Below are 23820 nucleotides of genomic sequence, written 5' to 3' on the forward strand. Positions count from 1 at the left end.
GGTGTGTGCGTGAATGAAGACAGGTGAGCAGCAGCTGTGATAGTTTGGGCCACAGAGACTTTATTAGAGATTTCAGGTGTTAGGTGAGTCCAACAGGTGAGACAGGAAGTAGAAAACCCTTCACATGTTGGAAGACTGAGGTCTAACTGAACGGCTCTAAACATCCCACAGCATCAGGACGGTTTCTGATTGGTTATAGTGAATGGAAGGGGTGGTAGGTGAGGATGAGGGGGTGGGGCTAGAGGTTACAGTGAAACAGGTCACTTCTGTTCAGGCATCATGTCATCGATGCTCTCTCCGGCCTCCAGCCGCTTCTCCATCTCCACCAGCAGGTTAATGCCATCCACCACCATTTGCACCAGCTCCACCTCTGAGAAACCCAGGCGGTCCGCGTTGGAGATGTCAAAGACTCCACCCACTGCTGCAGTGTCCACACCACCTTAGACACAGACAGGAAGTGATGAATGAGACAGCGAGGACAGGTGTTCCTTCCCGTCTGCTGTGCGTGCTCCTACCTGTTCCTCGCTTCTGCAGCCGCAGCCTCTTCAAGATCTCGCCGAACTTCTCGTGCTTGCTCACGTTTGGCAGCTTGACGTGGACGCCAGCTCGCAGGCCGGTGCCCAGGTTGGACGGGCAGGTGAGGATGTAGCCCAGGTGCTCGTTCCACATGAATTCATGACCTCGCTCCTTAAACAGTTCCTCGATCTGCCAGAGAGAGAGGTGAGACAGGTTAGACGGCTTCAGGTGTGACACTATGGGGTGAGGGAAATAGGAAGTGGCGTGCTGACCTTGGTGAGGCCAGTGCAGAAGCGGGTGAACACCTCCCTCATGTTTCCTCCTTTCTGCATGCTGATGACACGCAGATGATCCTCCTCGTTCACCCAAACCAGGAATGTCTTATTGTCATTGTGCCTGCAGGTGAGTAAGGGGTTATTCTTCCATCCTTGAAAACTGCTTCTTTCACTCCAATTCTCAAAAAGCCTGGTGCAGATCCCAATAATTTTGATAATCTCTGCCCTGTATCAAACCTCACCTTTATTTTGAAAATCCTTGAGAAAGTTGTTGCCTTCCAGCTTCACTCATACCTCAATGACCATAATCTCTATGAAAAATTTCAGTCTGGTTTCTGCCCAAATCATGATACAGAAACGGCTTTGTTAAGGATTACTAATGACCTTCTGATGGCAGCTGACTCTGGTCTTTTAACCATCCTCATCCTTCTCGATCTTAGTCCGGCATTTGACACCGTTTCTCATAATATCCTCCTGAGCATAATTAGCATCCATTGGCATTAGTCACACCTCACTTGCCTGGTGCATCATATCTCTCAGTTTATCCAATTTAAATCACACTCTTCAAGTTTCTTTCCTGTTTCTGCTGGTGTGCCCCAGGATTCAGTATTAGGGCCCTTTTTCATTATCTACATGCTCTCTCTTGGCCAAATATTTCGAAAATATAATATCAATTTTCATTGTTATGCTGATGACACCCAGCTCTACATTTCCTCCAAACCTAATTCATCCCTTCCACCTAACTCGCTCTCGAACTGGAGATCAGATCATGGTTCTCCTTCAATTATCTCAAACTTAACAGTAATAAAACATAAGTTTTACTTGTTGGTAAAGCATCTATCTTAACCAAATCTCACACAGTTTCTCCATTAATATTGAAAATTCCCCCATCCTTCCTTCCCCACAGGTAAAAAGTTTGGGTTTCATACTCGACAGTACTCTCTCATTTCAGTCTCACATTAATTACATAACCTGGTCTGCATACTTTCACTTACATAACATTAATTGACTTCATCCCTTACTCCCCATGCGGATGCCATCCTTGTCCGTAGTCTTATTACTTCCCAGGTCAATTATTCCAACTCCCTTTTATTTGGTCTCCCCAACAAGTCCCTCCATAAACTTCAACTTTTTCAGAATACTCCAGCTCCAGGTCATAACTCATACTCCCATATTACCCCAATTCTTTAACAGCTTCACTGGTTGCCCAGGATAAATTTCAAAATCTTAGTTCTCACGTTTAAGTTTATTTATAACCTTGCCCCTCCTTATTTCTGTGATCTGCTTCATATCACCACTGTGCTGGTGTAGTTCTTCTTCCCAGCAGCAAGAGTCGCTACAGTTCTTTCATGCCAAGATTTGTTTGTTATTAGCTGTAGAGTTAGTAATGCAGCACACTTTGAGAAAAGACTGACTCAGCATGTTGTTCAGATAAACATCTGCATCCATCCTCTTCGTTGTTTTACAGAAAGCATCGCTTGTGAGTATTTAAGTTGAACAAGAGTTAATGCAACTATATTTGCTATTATTTATGCACTTTTATGGTTAAAGGTGTACTGTATTCAGATTTACTTTCTTTCCAATGTTAGCTAGTTTAGCCAACTGATTTGCATTATCGTGTGAATATATAGACTGAATATTGCTTATTCCTTCTGTTTGTAGTTTCACTCTGTTGATAATTGAAGGCAGCGTCAATAAAAGGGACGATACACCTGTCAGTTGTCGAGGAGTTTATCTACCTGCATAACTGTATCCAGTGTAGCAGTGAGGGTAGAATAACCACTGTTTCCCGCTCTCTGACATCTTCATCTGCCACTCATCTTGTTGTTCCTTCTGCTCGCCTTATCACTATGGGGCACAGAGCTTTCAGTCACTCTGCTCCTCGGCTCTGGAACTCACTTCCTTCAGCCTTCAGAAATATAGATTCCCTTCCCTTATTTAAGTCACAACTCAAAACCTACTTGTTTAAACTGGCTTACTCGCTTTAATACAGATTTTACTTGCTGTCAAATGTTGTTGTTTTTTTGTTTGTTTTTATTTGTTGTTTTTTGTAATTTAATTTATTAGAATCTATTTGAATCTACTGTTTTATTGGTAACTTTTTCTCTTTGACCTTGGGTTTTAGAAAGGCGCCCTCAAATAAAATGTATTATTATTTTTTTTTTTTTAATTTTATTATTATAATGACAGGAAGTCCAAAGGCCAATGGGAAGTTGGCTTCAAGTTTTCTACACGTCTTGCCAAAACAAAAGCTTTTCTCTTGGAAACATCATGATTTAATTTCATTTTAACTCAGAGTCTCATCTTGGAATGATTTGGAATGTAACTCACAGAACCTGTCGACTTGGATGAGATTGCAGGAAGTGCACAATGCTGACTCGTTTTACGACTTTAAGTCTCTGAAGCCACTTTGGCATCGTTTAAAACCAGAGTTGGCAAAAGTACATTCTGTACTTAAGTAGAAGTATAGATACTTGTTCAATTCAATTCAATTCAGTTTTATTTATACAGCACCAAATCACAACAGTTGCCTCAAGGTGCTTTATATTGTAAGGTAGACCCTACAAAAATACATACAGAGACAAACCCAACAATCTTATGACCCCCTATGAGCAAGCACTTTGGCGGCAGTGGGAAGGAAAAACTTCCTTTTAGCATGAAGAAACCTCTGGCAGAACCAGGCTGAGGGAGGGGCAGCTATCTGCCGTGACCGGTTGGGGTGAGAGAAGGAAAGCAGGATAAAAGACATGCTGTGAAAGAGAGCCAGAGATTAATAATGACTAATAATTAATTGCAGAGTGTGAACTGAAGAAGACTGAAGAAGAAATACTCAATGCATCATGGGAATCCCCCAGCAGCCTACGTCTATTGCAACATAACTAAGGGAGGATTCAGGGTCACCTGATCCAGCCCTAACTATATGCTTTAGCAAAAAGGAAAGTTTTAAGCCTAATCTTAAAAGTAGAGATAGTCTATGTCTCTTGAATCTAATCTGGAAGCTGGTTCCACAGAAGAGGGGCCTGAAAACTGGAGGCTATGCCTCCCGGTCTACTTTTAAATACTCTAGGAACAACAAATAAGCCTGCAGTGTGAGAGCAAAGTGCTCTAATGGGGTGATATGGTACTATAAGGTCATTAAGATAAGATGGGGCCTGATTATTCAAGACCTTTTATGCAAGGAGCATGATTTTAAATCCAATTCTGGATTTAAGAGGGAGCCAATGAAGGGAAGCCAAAACAGGAGAAATATGCTCTCTCTTTCTAGTCCTTGTCAGTACTCTTGCTGCAGCATTTTGGATTAACTGAAGGCTTTTCAGGGTTTTTAGGACATCCTGATAATAATGAATTACAGTAGTCCAGCCTGGAAGTAATAAATGCATGAACTAGTTTTTCAGCGTCACTCTGAGACAGGATATTTCTAATTTTAGAGATATTTCGCAAATGGAAGAAAGCAGTCTTACATATTTGTTTAATATGTGCATTGAAGGACATGTCCTGGTCAAAGATTACTACAATGACAAGGTAATGAATACAGAGTAAGAATCTGGTTAGATACCATATTTCTAAGATTTTCAAGGCCATATATAATAACCTCAGTTTTATCTGAATTTAGAAGTAGAAAGTTAGAGGCCATCAAGGTCTTAACATTCCTGTAGTTTAACTAATTGGTGTGTGTTATCTGGCTTCATAGATAGATAAAGTTGGGTGTCATCTGCATAGCAGTGAAAATGTATGCTATGCTTTCTGATGATACAGCCTAGCACTGAACCCTGTGGAACTCCATAATTGACCATTTACACGAACAAATTGAAGTTTATTAGATAGATATAATACAAACCACTGCAAACCAGCGCAGTACCTGTAATACCTACAGCATGGTCGACAGTATCGAACGCTGCACTGAGGTCTAGCAGGACAAGCACAGAGATGAGTCCACTGTCAGAGGCCATAAGAAGATCATTTGTAAACTTCACTAAAGCTGTTTCTGTGCTGTGATGAGCTCTGAAACCTGACTGAAACTCTTCGAATAAGCCATTCCTCTGCAGATGATCAAGTAGCTGTTTGACAACTACTCTTTCAAGAATTTTTTATATGAAAGGAAGGTTGGAGATTGGCCTATAATTAGCTAAGACAGCTGGGTCTAGAGATGGCGTTTTAAGTAAAGGTTTAAATACTGCCAGCTTGAAGGCCTGTGGTACATAGCCGATTATTAGGGATAGCTTGATCATATTTAATATTGAAGCATTAATTAATGGCAGGACTTCTTTGAGCAGGCTTGGGGTCTAAAAGGACACATTGATGGTTTTGAGGAAGTAATTACTGAAGTTAACTCAGAAAGAACAATTAGAGAAAAAGGCTCTAAATGAATATCAATGGTACTGTACGGTAGCTGTAGATAATGTTACATCTGTGAGATGATTATGAGTAATTTTTTCTCTAATGGCTAAAATTTTATTTGTGAAGAAGTTCATGAAGTCATTACTAGTTAACGTTAAAGGAATGGTTGTCACAAACAAGGATGCGGTGGACTCAAAAGCAGACTCAATTACTCGAACTATGTATAATTTATTAGAAGGAACAAAAACGTGAACAGAACTGGGTTTAACAGAAACCATTCGCAGAAACTAAGGGAAATCCGTGGGCGGGGAAACAGGCGTAGAGCACAGGGAGAACTCGAACGGGAACTTTCTGTAAACACAGGAGAAGGGTGTTACTGAGTGACAAACGAGTAAGGGACAGAGGTATGGAGTGCCAGTGGATAGTCTTGGGCTTACTTGGAGACCCTGGTTATTAAGCGGGGGAAAAGGCTGCCATGGGAGCATTCCAGAGAGGATCGAGAGTGTGGAGAGTCCGGTCCAGATTCCAAGGAGGTGGAGAGTATGGACTGAAGGGCAGGCTGAGGAGAAGTTGTGTATGTGGTCCTTGGGTTCCGAGGAGACGGAAAAACAGGATGGAGACGGAACCAGCACTACTGGTGAGTGCGACGGGTGATGAATCACAGATGGTAGCAGGACGAACTGGCGAGGAGTGGCAGGCAGTGCTGGCTTAAAAACCCTCTAGGTGGAGCCCCGGAGATTGAAAACAGGTGATGAGCTGGCCAACTCCACCCCAAAGGACGGATGACAGGAACCTGGACCATGCCTGACCAGACACTCCCACAGCATATGACAGTACCTCCCCCTCAAGGGTCACCACCCGGCGACCCCCTGGACCGGGCCCTGCGAGGGGAGGAGCGAAACGCAGCAATCAGGGACGGGTCCAGAATGAGCGACCGAGGAACCCAAGAACGCTCCTCAGGCCCATACCCCTCCCAGTCCACCAGGTACTGGACACCACGACCGCGGCGAAGACGTGAGAGAATTATGGGCGTATTCCACCCAAGGCAACTGAGACGACCAGGCAGCCGGGTTCTGAGATGAGACGCAGCGAAGAGCGGATTCCAACTCCTGGTTCAAACGTTCAGTCTGGCCATTGGTCTGCGGATGGAAACCAGAACTCAAGTTGGCTTTGGCACCCAGGGCTGTACAGAAGGCCCTCCACACTCCGGAGACAAACTGAGGCCCCCTGTCAGACACAATTTCCGAGGGTATGCCATGAAGTCGGAATACATGGTCCATAAGGATCTGGGTGGTCTCAGCAGCCGTCGGCAGCTTGTCTAGGGCTACGAAATGAGCCGCTTTGGAAAACCGATCGACTATGGACAGAACCACCGTCTTCCCCGAAGAAGCCGGGAGGCCGGTAACAAAATCCAAGGCGATATGAGACCAAGGCCTATGCGGAGTACTAAGCGGTCGGAGTAAGCCAGACGGGGGCCGATTGGAGGACTTATTACGGGCACAAACAGAACAGGCAGCCACATAAGCCTTCACATCCTTGTCCATGGAACGCCACCAGAAATACCTCTTCAACAGAGCCGTGGTCCTACTCACTCCCGGGTGGCAAGTAAACCGGGCTGTATGGACCCAATGGATCACAGCCGACCGGGCGGCAGAGGGTACAAAACGCCGACCGGGTGGGCCAGTTCCTGGATCGGTGTCTTCTCGTAGTCCTTGGCGTATGGCCTCCTCCATATCCCAGGTGAGGGAGCCAATTCTGCAGGTGGAAGGGAGAATGAGCTCAGGGTCCCGGGAGTCCAAGTCCGAGGAGTACTGGCGAGACAGGGCATCGGGTTTAAGATTTCTGGAACCCGGGCGATAGGAAATGTCAAAATTAAATCGGGCAAAGAAAAGGGACAACCGAGCCTGGCGGGAGTTCAGTCTTTTAGCCGATCTGAGATAAGTCAGATTCTTGTGATCTGTCCAGATGATAAACGGATGTTCCGTCCCCTCCAGCCAGTGGCGCCACTCCTCCAAAGCCAAATTAATGGCCAGGAGCTCCCTATCCCCAACGTCATAATTCCGTTCGGCAGGAGAAAGGCGCCGAGAAAAGTAGGCGCAGGGTTGGAGCTTGCCACGAGGACCAGAACGCTGAGACAGCACAGCCCCCACCCCCACGCTCGAAGCATCAACCTCCACCACGAACTGCTTACTTGTGTCAGGATGGACCAAAACAGGAGCCGAAGAAAAAAGCCGTTTGAGCGTGGCGAAGGCCGAGTGAGCCTCGGGAGACCAAACGAAGGGGACCCGGGAGAAAGTAAGGCGGGTGAGAGGCGCAGCCACCCGTCTGTAGTCCCTGACAAAGCGCCTGTAGAAATTCGCAAAGCCAAGGAACTGCTGCAGCTGTCTGCGTGAATCAGGAACGAGCCACTCCACCACTGCCTTAACCTTTACAGGGTCCGTCTTCACCTGCCCTTCCGCCAGTAGGTAGCCCAGAAATGAGATAGACGAGACGTGAAAGTCACACTTCTCGGCCTTCACATAAAGGAGTCTGCGCTGCGGGACTGTTTTGATCACGCGGACTGAGAAATGTTTCACGTGGCCGCCAGAGACATTGATGAATACACAGACTCAGTCTGTGGATTTATCAGGAAATGCGTGGAAGATGTCGTCCCATCCAGAACAGTCAAATCCTTCCCAAATCAAAAACCCTGGATTAACGGAGATGTTCGCGCGGCACGGAACACCGCCTTTGCCTCCGCGAACACATCGGACTACAAACACGCACATTACCAACTCCGGAAGACGATCAAAGCAGCCAAACGTGAGTACAGGGACAGGGTGGAGCAACAGTTTGACAACCCTCGGAGTATGTGGCAGGGACTAAACACGATCACAGACTTTAGAGGGAAAACCAGCACACCGCAGACCACGGCCTCTCTGTGTGAGGATCTAAACGTATTCTACGCTAGATTCGACACAGCGAACACCATGAGACCGGACAGTGTGCGCACCGCGGATGACGTCAGTGCGCACACTGTGTCTGAGGAGGATGTGCGGAAGTGCTTCAGGAAGGTGAACGCACGCAAAGCTACTGGTCCGGACGGGATTCCCGGCCGCGTCCTCAGGTCACGCGCGGCTCAGCTGGCTGGAGTGTTCACGCACATCTTCAACCTTTCCCTCTCTCTGTCTGTAGTCCCAGCCTGCTTCAAAATGGCCACCATCGTCCCTGTACCCAAATCCTCCACCATCTCCTCATTGAACGACTGGCGACCTGTAGCCCTGACCCCCATCGTAAGCAAATGCTTCGAGAAGCTGGTCAGGGACTTCATCTGCTCTGCACTACCCGACTCACTGGACCCTCTACAGTTTGCATACCGCCACAACAGGTCCACTGATGATGCCATAGCCCTGACACTACACACTGCCCTGTCACACCTGGAGAAGAGAGACACGTATGTGAGGATGCTGTTTGTAGATTACAGCTCAGCATTCAATACCATCGTTCCCTCGAAGCTGGACAGGAAACTGCAGGATCTAGGACTGAGCAGCTCCCTCTGCAGCTGGATCCTTAGCTTCCTGTCTGACAGACGCCAGGTGGTCAGACTGGGCAGCATCACCTCATCCCCCATCACACTGAATACTGGTGCTCCACAGGGGTGTGTACTGAGCCCTCTCCTGAAGTTTGCGGACAACACTACAGTGGTGGGTCTTATCACCAACGGTGATGAGACGGCTTACAGGGAGGAGGTCAGCGCCCTGACCCACTGGTGTCAAGACAACCATCTCACCCTCAACGTCGCAAAGACAAAGGAGTTGATAGTGGACTTCCGGAGGTGCAGAGAAGTACACACCCCCATCACCATCAACGGCGCTGCTGTGGAGAGAGTGAGCAGCTTCCGGTTCCTTGGAGTACATCTGGCTGAGGATCTTACGTGGTCAGTACACACAAACAAAACAGTGAAGAAGGCGCAGCAGCGCCTCTTCTTTCTCAGGAGACTGAAAAGATTCGGCATGAGCCCCCGCATCCTCAGGACCTTCTATCACTGTGCCATTGAGAGCATCCTCACTGGATGCATCACCACCTGGTATGGCAACAGCACCGCCTACAACTGCAAAGCTCTCCAGCGAGTAGTGCGGTGCTCTGAACGGATAATTGGAGGTGAACTTCCCTCCCTCCAAGACATCTACAGGAAGCGCTGCCTGAGGAAAGCGGGGAGGATCATCAAGGACTCCAGTTACCCCAGCCATAAACTGTTCAGACTGCTTCCATCAGGAAGGAGGTTCTGCAGCATCCGGTCCCGTACCAGCAGACTGAGAGACAGCTTTTTCCATCAGGCCATCAGACTGCTGAACACGTCATAGACACCTCAGCTTCACTACTGGAACTTCAACATTATGCACTCCACACTGTATACAAATGCCACTTGTTTTGCACATATTCAACTCTGTATATTTTATATATTTTATTATTATTTATTTTTTTTTTTTTTTACTATTTAATTTGTAAAAATGTGTGTACACACACACACACACACACACACACACACACACACACACACACACACACACACACACAGGAAAATATTTAGTATACACATCCAGAAATGCATACACTATTATATATTGTACATATATTTATTGGTTTCAGGTTGGCCATTCTTGTATTTTGCTCGTTTGTGTTGTTGTGTTTGCACATCTCTGTTGCTTGTGGGGCTCGCACACAAGAATTTCACTCGCATGTGCTGTGCCAGTGTGCCTGCACATGTGATGTGACAATAAAAGTGATTTGATTTGATTGGATTGATTTGATTAAAGGCGGTTCTCCAACAGTCGCTGCAGCACACTCCGGACATGCACCTGATGCTCCTCGAGGGATCGAGAAAAGATCAAAATATCATCCAGGTAAACAAACACGAAAACATTCAGGAAATCCCGGAGCACGTCATTCACTAGTGCCTGGAAGACTGCAGGGGCATTGGTGAGGCCAAACGGCATTACCAGGTATTCAAAATGCCCCAGAGGAGTGTTAAAAGCAGTCTTCCACTCGTCATCCTCCCTTATGCGGACAAGGTGGTATGCGTTCCTCAAGTCCAGCTTGGAGAAGACAGTGGCACCGCGGAGGGGTTCGAAAGCAGAGTTGATCAAAGGTAGGGGATACTTGTTCTTAATTGTGATCGCATTAAGTCCCCTGTAATCGATGCACGGCCGGAGCGATGAATCCTTCTTAGACACAAAAAAGAAACCGGCGGCCACCGGTGAGGAAGAAGGACGAATGAGACCGGCTGCTAGCGAGTCCTGGATGTACTTCTCCATAGCCCCCCTCTCCGGACGGGACAGGTTATAAAGACGGCTGGAGGGCAAAGGAGCACCAGGGAGAAGATCAATGGCACAATCATAAGGTCGATGAGGAGGCAGCGACTGAGCCCTGTCCTTACTGAACACCTCTCGTAGATCATGATATTCAGGAGGGACAGAGGTAAGGTCAGGGGGGGAGACAACCAATGGAGGAGAAACAGAAGCCCCCGAGGGCAAGGCTGACTTTAAACAGTTGGCGAGACAAAACAGACTCCAACTCGCCACTCTCTTCCCTGTCCAGTCAATGTGTGGATTGTGCTTCTGCAACCACGGAAAACCAAGGATCACTGGCACGTCAAGGGAAGAGGTGGTAAAAAAGAGTTATGTCCTCCTGATGGTTACCTGACGTGACTAACTTGACAGGTGATCATCGCGAATACCTCATTATTCAAAGCGGCGGCCGGGATCGGAGGCTCGAGCTGAATGAGGGGCAAATTCAATGATTTAGCAACCGCAGCGTCTATCAAATTTTGCTCTGACCCGGAGTCAACGAGAGCACGAAAAGAATGAGCCTTAGTACCGGACATCAACGAAACCGAAAGCAAAAAACGGGGTTTATCACTCTTAAAAACATTGCCCACCCGTAACCCCGGACTTACCGGCGGGCCACGCCTTTTGGCCGGACCGGGCAAACAGTGAGGCGATGGCCGCTTCCTCCGCAGTAGAAGCACTCTCCGGCTCGGAAACGCCGCTCCCGCTCCTCAGGAGTGAGCCGAGCGCGGCCGATCTGCATAGGCTCAGGGGAAGGAGAGCGAGGACGGACGGATGATGTCACCGGAAGCGACGGGGGTAACGCCGAAACGGCCACGGGTCGAAACAGAGACGGAGAGGGCTTGGACCGCCTCTCAGCGTCTCTTTCCCTCAGTCGACTATCGATCCTGAGAGCGAGAGAGGCGAGCGCTTCGAACGTGGCCAGCTCGTCGTGCACAGCCAGCTGATCCTTCATCTGTTCGGAAAGGGACGCTAGGAAAATTCCCCCGCAGCGCGGCGTCTGGCCAACCCGCTTCCACAGCAGCAGTGCGGAACTCAATCGCGTATTCTGCAACGCTGCGTTTTCCCTGACGGAGTCCCAACAGCCTCTTAGCCGCAGTACCCTCAGAGATCGGGTGAGCGAACGTAGCCTTGAATTCCTTGAGGAAGTCCTCATAGGAACACGAGGCAATCGGAGGGGAGGGGAAGAGATGCCCCGATAAGCCGATTCTATCGCAGGATGCGCAACGGCGGGCGCAGGCAACGGTCCCGGCTGGCTGGGGAGAACGGGTGGATTAGACTCCCTGAGTTCCGAAAACCGGGTAAGTAACTCTTCCTGTTTTTCACTGATAGCATTACATTGGTCCATTAAGGACGTCAAGGTCTGTTCATGCCGTCCTAACATGTTTATTTATGGCGGCGCGAATTGGGTCCGCTGAGTCCATTAGTGGCCAGTTCGTTCTGTCACAAACAAGGATGCGGTGGACTCAAAAGCAGACTCAATTACTCGAACTATGTATAATTTATTAGAAGGAACAAAAACGTGAACAGAACTGGGTTTAACAGAAACCATTCGCAGAAACTAAGGGAAATCCGTGGGCGGGGAAACAGGCGTAGAGCACAGGGAGAACTCGAACGGGAACTTTCTGTAAACACAGGAGAAGGGTGTTACTGAGTGACAAACGAGTAAGAGACAGAGGTATGGAGTGCCAGTGGATAGTCTTGGGCTTACTTGGAGACCCTGGTTATTAAGCGGGGGAAAAGGCTGCCATGGGAGCATTCCAGAGAGGATCGAGAGTGTGGAGAGTCCGGTCCAGATTCCAAGGAGGTGGAGAGTATGGACTGAAGGGCAGGCTGAGGAGAAGTTGTGTATGTGGTCCTTGGGTTCCGAGGAGACGGAAAAACAGGATGGAGACGGAACCAGCACTACTGGTGAGTGCGACGGGTGATGAATCACAGATGGTAGCAGGACGAACTGGCGAGGAGTGGCAGGCAGTGCTGGCTTAAAAACCCTCTAGGTGGAGCCCCGGAGATTGAAAACAGGTGATGAGCTGGCCAACTCCACCCCAAAGGACGGATGACAGGAACCTTGACCATGCCTGACCAGACACTCCCACAGCATATGACAATGGTTGGCTTAACAGTGCTCTGACTTTTTTTCAGCCTGGCTACAGTGCTGAAGAGAAACCTAAGGTTGTTCTTATTTTCTTCAATCAGTGATGACCAGATGTTCTAGCTTTACGGAGGGCTTTCTTATAAAGCAATAAACTATTTCTCCAGGCTAAATGATGATCTTGTAAATTTGTGACATGCCATTTCCTCTCCATCTTACAAGTTATCTGCTTTAGGCTATGTGTTTGAGAATTACACCAGGGAGTCAAGTATTTCTAATTTGAGACCATATTTTTCACAGGAGCAACAGTATCTATTGTCATACGTTGTGAGAAGGTAAAATTATTAACAAGATAATCAACCTCTATTTGAGCAGCGTTCAGGTAGCTGCTCTGCTCTGTGTTGGTACAGGTCATTGAAGATGATAACAGTGGGTGGATTATATTCTCAAACTTAGTTACAGCACTTTCAGAAAGACATCTACTGTGATGAAGTCTACTCTCCAATGCTGTGTAATCAATTATTGTAAATTTAAATGTTATCAGGAAATGATAAGAGGAGAGAGGATTTTCAGGAAACACTGCTCAATGTTCAGTTTATATGCCATATGTTAAAACAAGATCTAGGGTGTGACTAAAGTGGTGGTTGGATTCTTTGAAATGAAATGAAGCCGTCTACAGGGGTGGATGTGGTGGTTGGGTGGATGTTCAGTGAGCTTGACACTACGACCAAGGACTGCTGCGATTCTTTATTCCATGAGCAAACTGATGTTTATTCCTTATTTCTGGTCACTTTTTTTTTTTATTAATCTTTCCAACTTTTACCTCTATTCAATCAGACTCACCTTTTTTTATTACACCTACATCTGTTTTTATGAATGTATGAATCTTCCATTCTGAGTCAGTATTTTTTGTTCTGAACTTTGACCTCAACTCGGTTTTTTTTTTATTCTGTCTCTCATTACAGTTATTTTTATACTGGTGTTTGTTCAGAAAAAGGACATATTTGAGACGCTCTAGCTCAAAGTTTATTCTCTCTCAGCATTTCTTCATTCTGTTAGAATCAGGTTAATTTAAATCAATTTCTGGCTTTGGAGTCATATTTTTCCAAACCAATACTTCATTATACCCCCCCACCCCTGCACCTCCACTTGTAGGGTTACATACTGACCAGATGCCACGGCCATCGGGCCAATCGCGGGCCATGCCGGACGCCAGCAGCAGCGGGGACACAGGCTTATCAAACAGGAAGTGGTCATCAATGAGTTGCTGCTGCTCCTCCTCGGTCATGTTCTTCAGAGCATAGTACTTCCCCTTCAGGTCTCCTTCCAAGGAGGCCAGAGCTGCAGCCACCACACAGTAGGTCAAAGGTCAGAGGTACACATAAACCCTACTTCAGGATGACAGGTGAGCAAACAGGAAGTGGTGTCAACTGAACTAGATTAGAGCTGTTTCACAGAATCACTTTTAATGGGACAGGTATTGACTTTCAAAATAAAAGCAAATTAAAGGTTTAATTGTTTCACTAAAGGTGACCAGGAAGTTTCACCCCCCTTTAGATTTCACCCCCTTTTAGATATCAAATCATATGAAGTTTCCTGCCAGCATCTCTCATTAATTACATTTTATTTTTACCCATCATACCTGAACGTTACCTATAAAAAAGTCACCTTTACTCTGATGAGTGTCTTGACTTTCTACAGGAAAACAGAGTACCAGTTCCTCACACTTTGATGCAGAGATACCTGAGCAGCCTGAACTGTTTAGGTGGTCAGGAGTCGGCCTGACAGCTGAGGAAATCATACAGAGATCACATGATCATTCTGAGACCCGCATTTCTGTGGGTCTTAGAATGGCTCAGTTAAATGTCTCCTGGTTCCTGAGGTCTTTAAAAGCAGGTGTGGAACTAGCTCAGACAGCAGGGTGCAGCAGAATCTCAGGTCTGCCGGCTTTAACCGGTAGTCGCATTTGAATATGAAAGACAGGCTTTAAATGGCGAGCTGTCGGTCTCATTAGCAGTCTCAGCAGGACGGCTCTCAGCTCAGGGTTATGTAAGAGTTTGATCTGCTGCTGCGTTCACCGACACACTCGATGAGGCATTATGGGAAGTATCTAAATAAAGACTTATCCTCTTCAGCTGCAGACCCAGCTGAATGAAGCCCGACTGACGAGAGTTTGTACCTCACCTACCTCAGCAGGACCACAAGAAACTGCTGCATCAGACGGTCCCTAAATGCACCACCACAGTTTAAACTCAAAGTGAATTTAACAAACAATAAAAACCTGATTTAGAATCCGTTTGTTCTCATTTTACTCTAAAACTGACATCAGCATCAGTGTTCATAGCCTGTACTCACTACAGCCTGTACATCTATAGTTATAGAATATTCACAACATACTTCATACCGTGTACATTATAACATACCATAATAGACCCATTTCTGTAATATACTTACATATCTATATTATTGTTAATATATATTGTAATATATCTATATCACTAAAGCACTTCTGGATGGATGCAAACTGCATTTCGTTGCCTTGTACTTGATTAAGCCATGCAGGTCTAAGTACACGCGGCCGGTACAGTGAAACTGCGAATGTGATGAATTCTTAAAGTTGAATAAAGTTGAATTCTTCATGTGATGAAGTATTCAACTTTATTGTCATTGCACATGACAATAAAGTTGAATTCTATTCTAGTGTGATGGACGGTGCTCTGAAATGCTCAGACAGACGCTCCCTCTCTGAGTCTGACCTTTTTTTTACGTCCTTCCCAAAGCTGAACAAACAAAACAGGAAGTGTTGAGTTTCAGTCAGATGCTCGAGTCTGTAAATGCTGCATTTTAAATGAGTTAAAGGTCTGTTTCCGTTCGTTCTCCAGCTTTTTCCTCAGGTCAGTTACATAATGGCGCTAAACGCTGCAATATCTCCCGATGAATATGAAGCAGCATTTTTTTTTTTTTTTTAATATAAAAACCTCGATCCTGAGCTCAAGTTTGTTAAAACAAAAAAATATATATATGTGCATATATTTTGTTTGTTTTGTTAAGTTCAGGTTTACACATGTAGTTCCCAATTTTAGATTAGTGTTAATTAAAAATCTTTGTTATTTGGAGCAGATCAGATCTCTAAAAAACACACTACAGTATGCTTCAGCATTTTTCTTTACATGAAGGTTTTAGTGACATTTTGGTTTAAGAAGGAGGGACAAACCTGAATTTTCAGGTCAGAAGGTCAGGCTCTGCTAGGAACATAACTTTGACTGAAGGACATACTTTAGCTTCAATGAGCGAAGAATGACAGTGATCTACAGTAGAAGTGCTGACAGTGAGGTATAATACAGCAGTCTGCAGGCAGGGGGCAGAGTGATGATGCTACAGTGGGGCAAAAAAGTATTTAGTCAGCCACCGATTGTGCAAGTTCCCCCACTTAAAATGATGACAGAGGTCAGTAATTTGCACCAGAGGTACACTTCAACTGTGAGAGACAGAATGTGAAAAAAAAAAATCCATGAATCCACATGGTAGGATTTGTAAAGAATTTATTCGTAAATCAGGGTGGAAAATAAGTATTTGGTCACCTCAAACAAGGAAAATCTCTGGCTCTCACAGACCTGTAACGTCTTCTGTAAGAAGCTTTTCTGTCCCCCACTCGTTACCTGTATGAATGGCACCTGTTTGAACTCATCATCTGTATAAAAGACACCTGTCCACAGCCTCAAACAGTCAGACTCCAAAATCCGCCATGGCCAAGACCAAAGAGCTTTCGAAGGACACCAGGAAAAGTATTGTAGACCTGCACCAGACTGGGAAGAGTGAATCTACAATAGGCAAGCAGCTTGGTGTGAAAAAAATCAACTGTGGGAGCAATCATCAGAAAATGGAAGACATACAAGACCACTGATAATCTCCCACGATCTGGGGCTCCACGCAAGATCTCATCCCGTGAGGTCAAAATGATCATGAGAACGGTGAGTAAAGATCCCAGAACCACACGGGGGGACCTGGTGAATGACCTGCAGAGAGCTGGGACCAAAGTAACAAAGGTCACCATCAGTAACACACTACAACGGCAGGGAATCAAATCCCGCAGTGCCAGACGTGTTCCGCTGCTGAAGCCAGTGCATGTCCAGGCCCGTCTGAAGTTTGCCAGAGAGCACATGGATGATACAGCAGAGGATTGGGAGAATGTCATGTGGTCAGATGAAACCAAACTAGAACTTTTTGGTATAAACTCAACTCGTCGTGTTTGGAGGAAGAAGAATACTGAGTTGCATCCCAAGAACACCATACCTACTGTGAAGCATGGGGGTGGAAACATCATGCTATGGGGCTGTTTTTCTGCCAAGGGGACAGGACGACTGATCCGTGTTAAGGACAGAGTGAATGGGGCCATGTATCGTGAGATTTTGGCCAAAACCTCCTTCCATCAGTGAGAACTTTGAAGATGAAACGAGGCTGGGTCTTCCAACATGACAATGATCCAAAACACACCGCCCGGGCAACAAAGGAGTGGCTCCGTAAGAAGCATTTGAAAGTCCTGGAGTGGCCTAGCCAGTCTCCAGACCTCAACCCCATAGAAAATCTGTGGCGGGAGTTGAAAGTCCGTGTTGCTCGGCGACAGCCCCAAAACATCACTGCTCTCGAGAAGATCTGCATGGAGGAATGGGCCAAAATACCAGCTACTGTGTGTGCAAACCTGGTAAAGACCTATAGTAAACGTTTGACCTCTGTTATTGCCAACAAAGGTTATGTTACAAAGTATTGAGTTGTATTTTTGTTATTGACCAAATACTTATTTTCCACCCTGATTTACAAATAAATTCTTTACAAATCCTACCATGTGGATTCATGGATTTTTTTTTTTCCACATTCTGTCTCTCACAGTTGAAGTGTACCTCTGGTGCAAATTACTGACCTCTGTCATCATTTTAAGTGGGGGAACTTGCACAGTCGGTGGCTGACTAAATACTTTTTTGCCCCACTGTACATGCGGCAGAAGATACAGGAAGTGACCTCGTACTTTCAATGGAGAGGTTCTCAATAGTGCGTCGCTCTCCACGGCTGCAGTGTGGCGGCAGACAGAAGCCACGAATGCTGCGTCCTGTGCGAACCCGAGAGCTGAGCACATAGTTTGGATCCAGATCATCTCCACCCTGAAACACAAAGGAGACACAAGAACAGGAGGGTCAGAGTCCATCACTGCCCACCCTTCAGAGGTCACCACCACCCTCAGCTGACACACCAAAACCAAATCATTGAGCCTTGCAGCCAATAAAGAGTTTAAGAGTCACTTGTTGTTGGGTAGGACTTCATGTCTGGGCTAAACACATCACATGCAAGAATTCAGTACCCTAGTGAATAATCAGTTCTGTGGAAAATAGCATCACCAATGCTCAAAGATCTCAGACTCCTGTGTGCTGATGGCCCAGGTTGGTAGTTTTACCTGTGATGAGCTCAGGGAGCAGCTGCCTCATCTGCATGCTGAAACAGACTGATTCCAGACCTGATGTTAAACCTTTCAGCAACTCACAGGTTTGAATTTAGGTTATTACTGCCTGACAGTTTAATGCCAATAAAGCTGCAGCTGAAAGAATAAAACTGTCTCCAGAGCTCTGTCCTGCTGATGGGCAGTGATGCTGAGGCTGTGATTTTCAGTCTGAATTGGATTTTAAATTCCTCAGAATTATGCAGCCCTACACCTGTCCATGTTAGTGATTATGAATCTGCTGCGAACTCCGACAATTTCATGTGGACACAAAGTTTTGACAATGCTGTGATTGGTTTTTGGCGTGAATCCTTTCGTGTTTGGTTTGTCTGTTTGAAATAGCTCCAGGACAGCTCTGAGATTAGAGCATTACATCTGAATGAGCATGTCTTCTGTAACAGGTGTGTTCACCTGTCCTTGACATTAAGTGTATGTACCGTAATGATTGTATTTAAATGGGTTTGTCCTGAATGTTTTTTCCGCTTGAGGCTCTGGTCATGAATTCCATAAATAATGAGATGTGTTTGAACTGGCTTCAGGTGAGTTGATCGTTTACCTGGAGGTTGTCAGGGTTCAGGTCCGTCTTGTGTTTGTCTGTTGGTTTGTATCCTCCATGGCGGTCTTCGATCACTGGATCCATCAGGTCTTTAAACACTTCATACGTCTCCTCGTCTCCAGCCACACAGCCCACAGTCATGATAAACGGATGACCTGTAAGGGGAAAGGATGGACAGTCACTTCCCCTTGTCACAGCCAACATCTATGGGCCTTAAAATGACTTTTTTTGACTTCAGAGAGAAAACCTAAACATGACGGAGTGTGCCAATGGGTTTGTTTGGTCTGTTTCACAATTTCCTTGTAGGATAGTGTGTTATGGTCTTTAACGCACTAAGAGGAGCTAAATGAACTAAGGAGGATTAGAAGAGGAGGATCAGGTGGTTGGACTGAAGGTCAATACTATGTCCTGCCCTTGGGTGGGAATTATAGACCAAAAATTACCTTGATCTAATGAGTCTATCCAATTAAAGAGTTTATTATTAACAGAATCTCTCAATGTGAAGGTGACAAACACGCAAAGTTACATGTCTGGTGAAGGCTTAACTGGCTTATGTAAGAGCCAGACCAGCATCGGATAGAGGCTTGGTTCCTATTCTGAAGGTTATTGGACTAGGCTGAAGTTGTCTTACTTTGAGGAAGAGTTACTTGGACAAGGAGGTGGATCAAGGGTCTTAAGGATGTTTTGGAGAAATGGAACATGGTACAAGTGTCCAAGGGTGGAGTTGTTTAGTTGTTTAGTTGTTTATTTGGTCAGGTTTTTAGGGAGGTGTTAACATATATGCCAAATCAGTCGCCTTGGCACAATTAGCTGGTCTGGAGGAGATTTGTCTTATTTTGAGAGGAATTACCAGCACCTTGGTAAGGGGCTGTTTAAGGAGGAGGATGGTGCTTTGGGAATGGGGTACCTGGTTATTCTGAAGGTTGAATTGTGTTGGAAGAGAGGTACACAGTTTTTAGGGAGCCATTTATGTGTGACCGTTTGATGAAGGAGTGTCTACCTGGCACTGATGATAAAGTTATCTGGTTTAGGACTTGTTACCTTTGTTTGAGTTCAAGAATAGAGTTTGAGCTCTTAATGCTGACTGTGGGAGGGGTTACCTGGGTTGTCAACGCCAGTCTGGATGACATCGTCCAGGGTGAATCCGCTGGGCGTCTCCTTGTCCCTCAGGTTGGCGTACATTTCGGACGTGAGCACCTTGGCCATGTGGTTGTTGTGCTGGCTGAGGTCGGGGTACTCCTGCTCCGCCGTGTACTTCAGCTTCAACTTGTTGTGGGTGTTTCCAAAAGGCATGATGACGTCCGGGCTGCTCGCCTGCCGCAAAGCCATCGGTTACAGTCAAAGTGTTCAATAACACAGCATTACAGCATCAAACAGTTTATGTATTTGCACGTTAATCTATCTCAGACACAGAAACCGATCGCTTACAGCACTTTCCTAAACAAGTTATTGCTAAATTTGTACTGACAATAAAACTTTTACACTAAAGTTCAGTCAGTAAAAGGAGGCTGGTCACAAAGATGAAGAAACTCAGGCATGCATTTGATAACTTCTGGAAGATTTCTGGATGTGATTTGAATTTTGAATATTCATGTATTCATGTACATGTTGCTGCTAGTAAAACATTGACTCAATGAAATACACTTGATTGTTTTTGATAGGAAAGGCCAATAAAGAGGCCCATTTTCTCCACAAACCTGGTCTGAGGGTGCTGGGTCAGACTCTTCCCACTGAGGCCACTTTTTGTGGGTTTTATGGTCATGTGATCACATTTATATTGATTCTTATGAAAACATCACAATTAAAATGGAAATGTGATGAACAAAAACATGCCTTTAATGCCTTTAAATGTGACACAGTTTACTGATCAATTAAAATGATTGCTCAAACTGCCTGAGCTCTGGTCAGTCGCTGATGAAGCAAAGTCAAATGGTGAAAAACTCAGATGCTGACTCTGCAAAAATCTTTGCGACATCAGATTTTTTTTCTGCAAACTTTTAGAAACGCCTCAAACCCTCCAATCAGGTTATAAATTATCAACAACCTGATTGGATTAAGGAGCTTCTGATCTTTACTGTAACTCTCACAATTGCAGTAAAAGTACTCTGTTACTTTCCATTGGCTGTATTTATGCAGAGTGCAGACAGGATCCTGGCTCGGTATGGTTCGCTCCGGTTCGCTCCAGATCATTAAGGCCGCGGTCACCTTCAGCTCCTCACTGCGCGCACAGAATCGACTAAATCGGACCGGTTCTGACTGGCTAGAACTCTGCAGGGCTGAGTGACGTCATCAGCTCCAAAAAGCCGTGAAAATGAGGCGGAGCATACGCGCACTGTTTGAAGGTTAGACTGCTTAATGTGCACAGGCAGAGCTGCAGTCTCCGGCTGCACCGGTTCAGGAGGAATTGTATGATATTTGGAGGCTGTTGTTGAAGCTGCGCGCGCACAGTAGCAGTCCTGCAGATGAATCAGCTGACCGTAAATACCACCACGGTAAAGAAGCTTTGTGCGCGCGGGCGATGCTGACTGCGCAACACCTGCACGCAGGACGGAGCGCAAGGTCGTTAGCGCGCGCTCACACACACAAAGACACACACACAGTCTGCAGCAGCCTCCCCGTGCGTGTGTTTGTTTCTTTGTTCTTTGACCCTCCATCTCCTTCTGACCGCGCGCCCCTTCCGACTCGTTCCTCCTGCCCTGATGCACGGCTGTATGAATGTGCTCTGCTGTAATTAGTCGGCTCGGATGCTCATACCTGTGGTTCGGTGTGCGGGATGCGGCTCTGGAGCGGGTCCGTGCTGCTGCTGCGGATTAAAGCGGCTCGCAGCCTTTTATACTCGCCCCCAGATCCTCATTGGCTCCTATTTACAGTCCATTCATTCCATTGGGCACAGACCCGCCGAGGGTCACGTGGTTGTCTCTCACCCCCCCCCCCCCCCCCCCTCTCTCTCTCTCTCTTTCTCTTTGTCCCCATCCTGCTACAGTTCCTTTGAGCCAGGCCTGTCAGGACTCAGCAGGTGTGAGTTTAGCCCACCATCTTTCATGTGTATATGTGCGTCCCCCAAACGCACGTTCTCTTTTTGGTCTCCTTGTTTTTCACTCAGTGATCTGTCACTAGTTAGCTAACATAAACCAATGAAAGTCTCTTAGCAGAAAACGGCCAACAAACCCAGTGACGTCACGTTCTGTACTGTCACAAGATGGCGCTAAACCATTGTACATGTACAATGACAATAAAGAGCTATTCTATATTATTCTATTCTATCATCGTCATCATCATCACAACAGCATCATCATCTTCATCACATCATCATCACAATCATCACATTGACATCAACATCACCACCATAATCACATCATCATCATCACAATAATCACATCAACATCATCATCACCACCATCATCGCATCATCATCATCAAATCGACATCATCAACACAACCATCATCACATCATCATCATCAAATCGACATCATCAACACCACTATCATCACATTATCATCATCACCATCAATTTAGACAGTACGACTTTGTTGCTGTTTGGTCAGGCTAAGGAAACATCACTTAGTGTAATTGTGAGTGGTCTCTACAGGGTCAGAGGTGTTCTTCATCACAAAGATGATAGTTCTCTGTGTTCTGATTCTTTAGTTTAAGTTCTGGTTATTTGTTTAAAGTTCTGCTTGTGATTCTTTGTTTAAAGTTCTGCTTGTGATTCTTTGTTTGAAGTTCTGGTTCTTTGTGTTCTGGTTTTGGTTCTTTATTTAGGTTCTAGTTCTTTGTTTAAAGTTCTGGTTCTCTGTGTTCTGGTTCTTTGTTTAATGTTCTGGTTCTTTGTTTAAAGTTATGGTTCTCTGTGTTGTGCTTCTTTATTTAGGTTCTGGTTCTTTGTTTGAAATTATTGCTCTCTGTGTTCTGGTTCTGGTTCTTTATTTAGATTCAGGTTTTTTGTTTGAGGTTCTGGTTCTATATTTAGGTTATGTTTATGGTTCTTTGTTATGGTTCTTTGTTTAATGTTCTGGTTCTTTGCTTAAAGTTATGTCTCTCTGTGTTCTAGTTCTTTATTTAGGTTCTGGTTCTTTGTTTGAAGTTCTGGTTCTATGTCAAAGGTTCTTCCTGGGCAGTATGGGTTGAGGCTGAAGGCAGAGTCGGGTTCTCAGTGTTGTCCTGTATAAATAATGACTTGAACTTGCTGCAGGAGAGGAGGCACTGCACACCATGATGCCCGTCTCCATGGTAACAGGGATGGGGTGAAAGGGTTCACACCGGTTGGTAAACTCTGTGGGGGTGCTGAGGTCTGTCAGACTTAAATCATGTGATCTTACACAGGAAGTAGAGAGAAGGCATCGTAGAAGGCAGCATACCTGAGTCCAGGACCATGAACCTGCAGAACCACAACATTGTGTGTGTTTGTGAGTGTGTGTGGTGTTCCATGCTGACAGCATCAGCAGGATCAGGTGGTGAGAGCTGAATACAAACCAGATCTTCTGCTCCTCCCCCACCTGTCCTCATCCATTTTCAGAGCTTGATGCCCCTCCCCCATCCTCCATCAGCATGTCGAGAGGCTGCAGTATGCCCAACCACCATACACCACAAGACACACACACACACATAGACACACACAGACCATTGTCATTTATTCATGACCAAACAGAAAGAGACGACAAGGGCAAATGAAGGAGGAGGAGGAGTGTGTAAGTGAGTGTGTGTGTGGTGGTTATGGTGGTGGTGTTGGGGGGGGGGGCTTCTTTGTGGTCAGGAAACCTCGTATCTCCCTGCTGTCTCTTTTTGCTTCGCCATCGTTCACTCGGAGGAAATACTAGTATCTCCGTACTTACAGGGTTGTCAGCTGACAGTAGCCTTGACGCGAGCTCACCCTACTCCTCCTGGCAGCCAATCACAGCCCTCCACAGCCTCCACTTCCTGCCATTGGCTGAAGATGTTAAAAAAGAACAGGGTACTTCATGCGCATCAACGGGTCAGTGAACACCTCACAAAGAAAGGGAACATGGCTGACTGATTTACTGTGGTGAGCTTTAAAGGGCCGATCACCCCAGCAGCTGATCAACTATCAGCCTGATCGATAACACGTGAACATCCTCCCAGACAGAAAACTGTTTGATCCCCACTCCTTCTTTTGGTGGTGATGACATCACTGCCTCCATTCAGCTGCTGCACAGTGTGAGGAGTTGCATGTTAAATAAAGTTTTGTGTCTGAACAAAAGGCCGCTGG

The 23820-nt window shown here is 45.9% G+C and overlaps 1 protein-coding gene across 1 annotated transcript; it reads right to left on the reverse strand.

Annotated features, from left to right (window-relative positions):
• Positions 1 to 40: 40 nt before the first annotated feature.
• Positions 41 to 21461, reverse strand: LOC101477834 (creatine kinase B-type). Its single transcript, XM_004573144.3, has 8 exons — positions 21347 to 21461; positions 19693 to 19906; positions 18593 to 18747; positions 17572 to 17704; positions 13718 to 13889; positions 789 to 912; positions 516 to 705; positions 41 to 439 (listed from the first exon to the last, which is right to left on the reverse strand). Exons 2-8 carry the CDS (start codon positions 19883 to 19885, stop codon positions 261 to 263), a joined length of 1146 nt encoding a protein of 381 aa, XP_004573201.1. The 5' UTR covers positions 19886 to 19906; positions 21347 to 21461; the 3' UTR covers positions 41 to 260.
• Positions 21462 to 23820: the final 2359 nt, after the last annotated feature.

This window comes from Maylandia zebra, linkage group LG15 (assembly GCF_041146795.1).
Source record: "Maylandia zebra isolate NMK-2024a linkage group LG15, Mzebra_GT3a, whole genome shotgun sequence".
NCBI classification, from domain to species: Eukaryota; Metazoa; Chordata; class Actinopteri; order Cichliformes; family Cichlidae; genus Maylandia; species Maylandia zebra.

Coding starts and splice junctions, on each gene's coding strand:
- LOC101477834 (XM_004573144.3), bottom strand. CDS start 19,885: ATGCCTTTTGGAAACACCCACAACAAGTTGAAGCTGAAGTACACGGCG. Junction 18,748..19,692: donor GACTGGCGTTGACAACCCAG/GTAACCCCTCCC, acceptor TTCCCCTTACAG/GTCATCCGTTTATCATGACT. Junction 440..515: donor GCTGCAGAAGCGAGGAACAG/GTAGGAGCACGC, acceptor TCTGTGTCTAAG/GTGGTGTGGACACTGCAGCA.